Genomic DNA, 9759 nt, shown 5'->3' on the forward strand with positions numbered 1-9759 from the left:
TCTGGTGATCTCATGGGGAAATATTATCAAAGAGCTAAATCATTGAAATTACTGGAGTTATTATGCTGATATGACCTAGAGTACATTAGTGTATTTTTCTCACAACTCATCTGCCAGGCCTTGAATCTTAGGCTGCTCTATACTTTTATAACAATGATAATTTGTTTAAAAGTTGCTAATGTTTGGATATGCCACCACCCCCTCTGCAGAGGAAGTGGATGGCTGTATGAAGTCTAAGCACACTTCCTGTGTTTGTTGTCTTGGGAGGACCTCTCAGGGTAGGCTAAGAAAGTAGCAGGAAAATTTGCATCGTCAGCCAGTCCATTACAGGGGAGGCTAGCAGGAGGACCATCATCAGTCTGACTGAGCACCACTGTCATCAGATCGATTGGTGCAAGCGGGGAGAATGGAGTACTACTGGATATGCCTATGGAGTGTCTTGGGGGTGGGTCTGTGTGTTCCTGATGATGAACTCTATACTCTTCATCTGAGTCCTCTCAACTTCGACAAAGCTTTAGAAGCCTGTCTGCCTGCCAGTTTCCTAACTAAAGTGGCCAGTATGGAGGAAGCCACGAAGATTTTGAAAGTCATCGCGAACATGCCATCCACAGAAGGTACATTTGAGTTTTGGGTGGGTTTGAGGAAAGAAAAGTTGGATTGTGTGAAAAATGACACACCTCTGAAAGGTTTTAAATGGACAGTGGATAGCAGCAGTGACACAAAACTGGATCAGTGGAAGTCTTTGCCCAAACCAACCTGCACGGTTATACACTGTGTATTTCTCTCGGGTGAGTTTAATGGAACTGAAATAGTGAACTGGGGGTTTGTTCCCAGTACCTGTAAGACAAATCGTCCATTCATTTGTAAACAACGTGATGAAAAGATGCCTTTCATGGACCAGTGTCTTACCCCACACATACTGGAGGCCCGATCAATAAGGCCAGACCCAAATAATACTCATAAACTGGATCTAGAATGTTCGTCTGGGAAATTGTTTAAACTGACTTGCTCTGCAACAACTTTGAAATGGAAACGTGATGATGGATCGGCTATAGATGGCATTTGTGCTTCGTGCAAAGCAGGTTATGTGAGAGATGGGTCTGGAAACTGTGTGGACAATGATGAATGCAGAGATCAGCCCTGCAAAGGCCAGTGTGTCAACACAGAGGGTTCTTACCTCTGTAAATGCCGTGATAAAAATGGAAATCTTCAAGACGAGGGCTCAGTGTCATGCAATGAACTACCAGTAGCTACCTTTACTCCTGAAGGAAGTGACAACTATTTGGTCCAAGACCACACTCCCACTCCCAGGCCAACAATTACCATCTTTCTGCCGGACCAACCCACTCCCACTTCCCCTACGGATGACATTGAGATAGTGGACAAGAGTGGAGAACAAGCCAAAATCTTCATACCTGTGGTGATAGCAGTGATGACCTTGGTCGTTCTGGTGGTCGTGGTGTTGGCTACTGTAAAGTGCTGTCTCAGGAGGCGATCGCAGAAACTGGCCATGAAAACTGCAGAGAAAATGGCAATAAAGAGGGCAGAGGCCTCGGAGGAAAAATACTCCCTGGAAAACACAAATGAGAAGGAGGCAACTTAAGCAGAAGTGTGAACGGAGGTCACAGCAGACTCAGACAACCTGAAGATTTAAACTGACAATATATAAGACTTATTTCAGTTCTTACAGTTAATTGTCAATAAGCACTTGAATAACATTTCTTAATAGAAAGGATTGACCACTACTTAGACAATACAATGTTAATTTTTACTGCAGTAGTGAAAATGAAAGCTTTGGATATTATTTTATTTTGAGGATTTGTATGTGGGCTCACATTTCTTCATAGTATTTGCTAGGCCTTTATGTTTATTTACATACTTAACTTTTGTACTGTTGTATATACTGTATGTGGTTTGTGTGTATATATATAAGGCATCATGTAACATAGGAAGATGAATTTGATGCTTCAGTATTTTGGAAGTTTCTAGTCCTGATATAAAGGATCACAGTCTCTGCCCATGGCGTAAAATGTTGAGCCCATATTAACCTAGTTCTTTCTCAGTTCAAAAGAAAGACCCTATCTTGTCAATAGATCAACTGATTTTAAAAGCAATGATTTTATTATAATTGAAAATAAAGGTTGAATGAATTATGAGCAAACAGACACTGTGGGTAGGTTTATCTTCTAGCCTACAGAGGCCTGAGTAAATATGCACCAAAGAGAGAGAGGACTGCTGATAAGAGATGGCTTGGCTGCTCTATCCGGACCAGGATGTGGTCGTTTTGCCAAATGGTATAAACGTTTTCCTGTTGCTGTCTGCCTGAGAGATGTTAAAACAAAAATCACTGCTGCTGTTTTAACTTGAACTTACACAATGAATAATGAATCATAGAGACTGAGCATAAATCTGAATTTAAACTCTGCATCAATCTCCTTTTACTCTTCAAGAAGTCTGGAATAAATTAATCATAGGCAGCAGGGTTCAACACTTTTTTTGTATGTGCTCACTATTATTCAAGTCACAAGCAAGTCTCAAGTCACATGGTCTGAGTTTCAAATAGAATGGGTCAAGTCTCGAATCAAGTCCAAGTCATACATTTTAAGAGCAAGTCACAAGTTCAAGTCAAGTGAAAAAAATCGATACATGCAACTACAAATCGAGACCTTGGGACTATACATATATAAATATATATAATCTGATATTTTTGTCAAAAATGTGTTAGTCAGATATAATACATCTTTAAATGGTTCTTCATATGTCTGTGAAATTAGAAGTACATTTTAAGTGAAAGAAATGAAAAACTAGATAGTTATATCTGCATTAACCCATTAGAACTTGGCACTATAAAGTTATATCTGCAATCCAATCACAAGCCTGAACAAATCCAGACGGACCCGGACCAAACACAAGACATGTCTTTGCCATCTCACTCTAAGTATGGTCTAGGCCAGTGGTTCCCAACCTTTTTCCACTTACTGTGCCACCAACTCAACCTGCCTGGAGTACCCCAAACGTACCCCCTCATGTGTCTTTTACCAGTTGGCCTACTGTCTCATGAGTCTTCTCAAGTACCCCCTGTGGATAGACCAAGTACATACAGAGGTCCTAGTACCCCTGGTTGGGAACCACTGGTCTAGGCTAATCTAGCCAGCAATAATGGCACACAAGGAACACAACAAAACTGTCATAAATCTTCAAGTAATGATGTTTTCACATCATTGTTCAGCGATGACAGTGATTTGTCTGATGCTCATAATGCATTTCTTAATGTATTTGATGATGTGTTCTGACTCTATCTTGGGAGAAGTGTTATTCTGTCATTTATGTGGTCAAATAGCTGCAGTCTTCTTAAAAACAGGACATGTGTCAGATAGAACCTTATGGTTGAACCCAGATGGACATTTGGACTTGAGGGACCTTTTAAGATGAGGACCTTAATGGGTTATGAAAGAAGAGTTCACTACCAAAAAGTTCTGAGATCTAGGCAGTGGCTTGTATTCATGGATGCCAAGGGACGCCAGGCTTCCTCAAAAATGGTTTATTTTTTTCCTGGTCAATTTGATCTTTCATCACTCTGTGCAGACCCAGAGCTAGAATGGATCAGTTGAACGGGCATTTGATTTCCACAGGCGGGTCCGTTTTGTTCACTGGACCTCCAATGTGTGTACACGCTTCCACGTGTTTGTTTTTTAAATGGGTGCAATAGTAAAGACCACAGGGGGCTCATGAGTTTCAAGTTTGGGGAGGATTACAATTCATCTTCAAATTTCTACCGATCTGTGTGCCAGTTATAAATATTTAACAGTTTAATTTCAATAATAACGTGTTTGTTTCTCAAAATCATTGTTACATGGTTAATCATACAAATCTGAAGTAAAATGATACAAATCTAAAAGTTCAATTTCAACTATGGTGAGGGCACTAGTCTCTGCCATATGGACACACTGATGTACTGTGATCCATTGGTGGCCAAAGAAATGAGAGCATAGAACTCAGAGATAGTCTATAGGCCAATGCAGCAGTAGGCCTGTATACACAGTGATCCACTGGTGGCCAAAGAAATGAGAGCATAGAACTCAGAGATAGTCTATAGGCCAATGCAGCAGTAGGCCTGTATACACAGTGATCCACTGGTGGCCAAAGAAATGAGAGCATAGAACTCAGAGATAGTCTATAGGCCAATGCAGCAGTAGGCCTGTATACACAGTGATCCACTGGTGGCCAAAGAAATGAGAGCATAGAACTCAGAGATAGTCTATAGGCCAATGCAGCAGTAGGCCTGTATACACAGTGATCCACTGGTGGCCAAAGAAATGAGAGCATAGAACTCAGAGATAGTCTATAGGCCAATGCAGCAGTATGCCTGTATACACAGTGATCCACTGGTGGCCAAAGAAATGAGAGCATAGAACTCAGAGATAGTCTATAGGCCAATGCAGCAGTAGGCCTATAACTTCCATCATCAACTAAGTCAAATACATATGCCTAAAGCCAACAAATAAAAACAGTTGAAAGTATCCTGATAAATGCCAGTTCTTTCAATCACATGAATCTCTCTTCTCCACCTATCTGCCTGCCTTGAGCTATTGCTAGTGAAGTTTAACATCTCATTAAATCTTCACAGGGTCTATTTATTTTTATTTATTTATCCATTATTTCACCAGGTAAGTTGACTGAGAACACATTCTCATTTGCAGCAACAACCTGGGGTTACAGGGGAGAGGAGGGGGATGAATGAGCCAATTCTAAACTGGGGATTATTAGGTGACCATGATGGTTTGAGGGCCAGATTGGGAATTTAGCCATGACACCAGGGTTAACACCCCTACTCTTACAATAAGTGCCATGGGCTCTTTAATGACTTCAGAGAGTCAGGAAACCCGTTTAACATCCCATCTGAAAGACAGCACCCTACACAGGGCAGTGTCCCCAATCATCTGCTCTGGGGCATTGGGATATATTTTTGTTAGACCAAAGGAAAGAGTGCCTCCTACTGGCCCTCCAACAACACTTCCAGCAGCATCTGGTCTCCCATCCAGGAACTGACCAGGACCAACCCTGCTTAGCTTCAGAAGCAAGCCAGCAGTGGTATGCAGGGTGATATGCTGCTGGGATACTAGGAGAGGCTAAACCCTCTTGCTTCACCTCATCCTCTCTGCTGAAACTCTATCACTGGAGAAAGCATTCGAGCAAGCGAAACAGAGCCCCTCTATGCGTGCCCATGTAACTGATGCTGTCTGGACAGAAATAGTATGACATGCTATCAGTGGCGATTTTAGCATGTAAATGTTGGTGGGGCAAACAAAAATAAAGATTCTAGATGTATGCCAGCAAAGCCACTACACAATACTAAACAATAATTCCACTATAAGGGTTACAAATGGTGCCTACAAACTATTAGGGCTTACATAAAGCTGTCCTTACCACTGCTACACCTGGCTATCAGCGGAGCCTTGTCTGGCAGCGAAACAGTTCATTCAGCCTCATTTGCTGCTTTTAAAAAAGCATAGCTGATATGCCTGACTTGCTAAACAAATGTGGCTTCTACTGACAACTGAGATGTACAAACTATGGCATTAAGGGGAAGAGGAGCGGAGAAGAGGCAATCCTTAATTTTGATTAAGACATGAATGAGCGACCTAGTCAATATAACTATTTGTTCAGCACTTTTGAAATGTATGGTGCTAGAATTCAAAACATGGACCGTTCTTACAGTATTCTCCCTGTACACCAAGTCAGAACCGTAAGATAAATAAAGGGCACATAGAAGCAGACAATGAAAGCTCTTACAATATTTGATGATGACATTTCTCTACAACTGGCTATTGGCTACATGTGCCCCACCAAGTTAGAACAGTAGGCTAATTATGAAGGGAAAAGGGATCAAATGATTTAGGTAAGGCACATGGTCTACTAACAGCTTACTACACAACATTCTGTAGCTAAGAAAGTAATACTATCTCCCTGGCATATTACATAATTTATGCAGAAGCATACAAGACATTTTTGGACTTGTTGTGCTGTGCTCACTTCAACAGGAAGGTGACACTCTTGTGGGCTCTAGAAAGTTGGATGACAGTTCAAAATTATTTTACGTATTTTCACAATTGGAGTTCGTTTCCAGTTGTCTTGAACTCACTGAAGTCAGATTTCCCAGTTCCGAATTTCCAGTTTTGAACTCGGCAGAAGTCATGCCGGATTAATAGCATGGCCAATGTATTCAAACTTTTCTGGCCCATGGTGTTACCCCCTTTTCGGGGTAGTTACTATCTTGTCTCATCACTGCAATTCCCCTACGGACTCGGCGTAGGTCGAGAGCCAAGCTGCACTGCTTCTTGACACACCGAAGTCGACTGACTGGCCCACCACAAGGAGTCGCTAGACCATGATGAGACAAGGACATCCCAGCCGGCCAAACCCTCCCCTAACCCGGACGACGCTGGGACAATTGTGCACCGTCCCATGGGTCTCCCGGTCGCAGCCGGTTATGACACTGCCTGGGATCGAACCCGGGGCTGCAGTGGCGCCTTAGCACTCATTGTTGAATTTGCGATTTCCAACTTGTTGTGTAATGTTTATGTCAAATGGCTGATGAGCACCGTTACGTTTTATCTATAATTTCTATTTATATGACAAGGGTTGAAAGGATTTACCAGTAGATTGTTGACTTGATGCATGATGATGATTGCTTGTCTAGCCTGATAGCTAAGATGTTGAAAGTATGAAGTTGACATGATAAATCTAATCAAAGCGAAGGTAGATATGACATGATTTGACGTCATTTTATCTGTGGCCAATGACCTTGAGCCTTCTTGGATGGGCACTTCTAATGTAAGTCTATGGCAGCACCCAGGGGGCTTGAATTTTCGAGCTCGACCCATAGATTTTGTGGTGAGGTAGTGTCCCCATGAGTGACAGAATACTGAGCCAATCATGGCGCAACTAGAGAACATTACCAACCCATACTCTCCATATTTTCCGCTGGCTGACCCACCACCACAAAAAGCACTGACCTAGGCTGAAACACATTAATTTTGGAGTTGCTTTACTCAAGAAATCAAAAAAAGAGACCTTGTTTGTATGCGGCTTTATTAATGCAACATTTTTTTTACATTGTTTACAGACCGATATGTCACACATATTTTTTCTAAACAGGTGGGGCTCAAAACAGATGGAGCTCTGCCCCACCTGCCATGAATGACGCATCTCCACTGGATAATATTCATTTAGACAGGCTACTATTTTTGCCTAGCAAAACCGGGGAAAATTAGACAAGCGATTTCTGGTCACTAATCCGGATGTGTGAGCCCATCTTTGCGCGCCAATGGTAATGACCGGTCAACAGTCAAGATGCACAACTTTGTGGTTCTGAAGCATAGTTTAGAATGTTTTAGAAACAACCATTTGTTGCAATGCTATAGGCCTATCATGTTAGTGACCAGATCGAATAAGCAAAGGCATTGTTATAAAATGGCAGGCTACATGTAGCCTATTAAAATATGTATGAAAAAATATTCATATTTTCCCATTCAGCTTTCGCTCAAGCGACCCCCGAAAATCTTCTCACTGCGCCAGCTCATCCGACCTGTGTTGATTGACAGTTGGTCCAATCAGAGAGAGTGCCGAGTGTGCGTTTCGAGTCGAGAGTTATTTTATTTTCTATCAAGTCGAGTCTCAGGTGATCAGATGTGTGACTCAAGTCAGACTCGAATCAAAGTCTTATGACTCGAGTCCACACTCTGGCTCACACAGGGGAAATGGTATAACTGCACTGCACACCGGCAGCCTCTAGTAGTGCCAGTCTGTTTCTGCTCTGTAAGGCTACTTGTCATAATTGGAGGACTTTTACGCACAGTGCCACCTGAATCCATATTGCAATGATTCGAACAATAATAAGACATTCTGATTAGTCAACATTTTAATTCAGTTCATATAAATAGTTGCAAGTAAACAAAACTAATAAATACCGAAGTAACAGCCTAGTAGGCCTAATGAACAAAACACTCTGTGGTCACATTTATGATTTTGTTAATATCGTTTCATCACTTTATGTCCATGTGCTAGGTTACAGTGTCGTTGTCCTCGAAGTGCAGATTCCATTTCTATAAGTGCTGTCACATTCCATGTTGTCTGGTTGAAATTCATCCGCACTGTAACCACGACTTTTCAGAGCGGTGGCATAGTAATCTATTGGTTCCTCCGTTGCATTGTCCATCCACCGCAGGCACAAAATTCTTTGGAACGAACGTTTGAAATTGTCTGATAAAAATCCATACAGTATAGGGTTGGCGCAGCTGTTAGCGTACCCCAAAATCACTGCGAGTTGCATGAATGTCGCGTTATGGTGCTTCACGAAGACATTAACGAGCTGTACAATATGAAAGGGCATCCAACAGATGACAAACACGGTCACCACCATCATCACCATCAGAGTGATCTTTCTCTCCGATTTCTTACGCTGCTGCCAGCCTGCCTTCATTGCCACCACTCTCATCTTGGCGATGATGAGGATGTAACACATACAGATAGCAAAGACTGGGAACAGAAAGCCCATGAGAAAGGCATAAATCACAAACACAGCCATCCACTGGTTCACTGGCTCTGGCATCTGAATGTTACAAGCGAGCGAACCGTCCAAGTTTGGAACGGTCGTGGAAAATATAATAATGGGCAAAATGACCAGGATAGAAAACATCCAAACCCCAAAGTTGACTATTTTAGCTATTGTGGGCCTCCGGTACCGGGAGGCTTTGATGGGGTGCACAACAGCAATATATCGGTCTATGCTAAGTACAGTTAGGCAGTAAATACTCGTAAACATATTAATAGCATCAACACTTAGAACAAGTCGGCAGAGAAGGGAGCCGAAAGGCCAGTGGTGAAGGAGTGAAGATGTCACCAGGAAAGGGACACTCAGCATAAGTAACTCGTCCGCGATGGCTAAATTCAGAATGTAAATATTTGTTGCCGTTTTCATTTTGGCATATCTGAAAATGACATAGATAACCATAGAGTTCCCGCACAGTCCGACCAAACAGACAACCGAGTAAATGAAAGAGATGAGGATAGCGCTGCCGCGAGACTCGTTGTACGTTCCGTTCCAAGACGAGTTGTTAATTCGGAAAAAAACGTCCTCCAGTGTTAGATTCCTGATAGAGCTGTTGAGCATTTTGGCAGATTTTCAACAAAAAAAAGTATATCTTAAATAACCCTTCTCAAACAGTACTGTCCAGAGAACCCATCTCCTCACAGCAGTTGATCGATGGTACAGCGCGCAGACGTTGCGTTTCATGACCATGGATAGCTACGAATGCTGTAGTCATTTGAGACACGCAGCTTCAGACGTTGTAAAATGACGTTGCGGTGGGGACTAGGCTCGGTCCTAATCGATATACACTACTGTAATCTGAAATAGAAATGTCGTTGAACGTCAAAACACACATTCAATTTCAACTGATTGATTGGTAAATTGCTGCAGAGCCTTGTCTTTTGATGACGACGCACAATAGTTAAAAGTTTCCACAAGTTCTCGTCGTATCAGCAGTTTTACTATTAAATTAAAACACACAGTCAACACTATTGGACATTTACGAGAATAATACAACTGCATAAATTGTCATCTTTAATTTAATAACTTAATAAAAATGACAATCAAAAAGCATACCTGGCATGTGTAGACAACAGAGCACAAAGATCGTCTTTATTTTGAAATAAGTGAGCTGTCATACCAACTATAATTATTACAGACGACACAAT

General features: G+C 41.9%; 2 protein-coding genes across 2 annotated transcripts; one reads left to right on the top strand and one right to left on the bottom strand.

The window, feature by feature from the left end:
* The first annotated feature begins 269 nt into the window (after nucleotides 1-269).
* LOC135574359 (complement component C1q receptor-like) lies at nucleotides 270-2165 on the top strand. Its single transcript, XM_065025793.1, has one exon. It carries the CDS (start codon nucleotides 407-409, stop codon nucleotides 1601-1603), a length of 1197 nt encoding a protein of 398 aa, XP_064881865.1. The 5' UTR covers nucleotides 270-406; the 3' UTR covers nucleotides 1604-2165.
* Nucleotides 2166-7533: 5368 nt separating this feature from the next.
* LOC115139018 (somatostatin receptor type 1-like) lies at nucleotides 7534-9288 on the bottom strand. Its single transcript, XM_029676195.2, has one exon. It carries the CDS (start codon nucleotides 9170-9172, stop codon nucleotides 8069-8071), a length of 1104 nt encoding a protein of 367 aa, XP_029532055.1. The 5' UTR covers nucleotides 9173-9288; the 3' UTR covers nucleotides 7534-8068.
* Between the last annotated feature and the right edge of the window lie 471 nt (nucleotides 9289-9759).

This window comes from Oncorhynchus nerka, linkage group LG12, assembly GCF_034236695.1.
Source record: "Oncorhynchus nerka isolate Pitt River linkage group LG12, Oner_Uvic_2.0, whole genome shotgun sequence".
NCBI classification, from domain to species: Eukaryota; Metazoa; Chordata; class Actinopteri; order Salmoniformes; family Salmonidae; genus Oncorhynchus; species Oncorhynchus nerka.

Excerpts from the sequence above, each read along its gene's own strand:
- LOC115139018 (XM_029676195.2), bottom strand. The coding sequence starts at position 9,172 with ATGCTCAACAGCTCTATCAGGAATCTAACACTGGAGGACGTTTTTTTC.
- LOC135574359 (XM_065025793.1), top strand. The coding sequence starts at position 407 with ATGGAGTACTACTGGATATGCCTATGGAGTGTCTTGGGGGTGGGTCTG.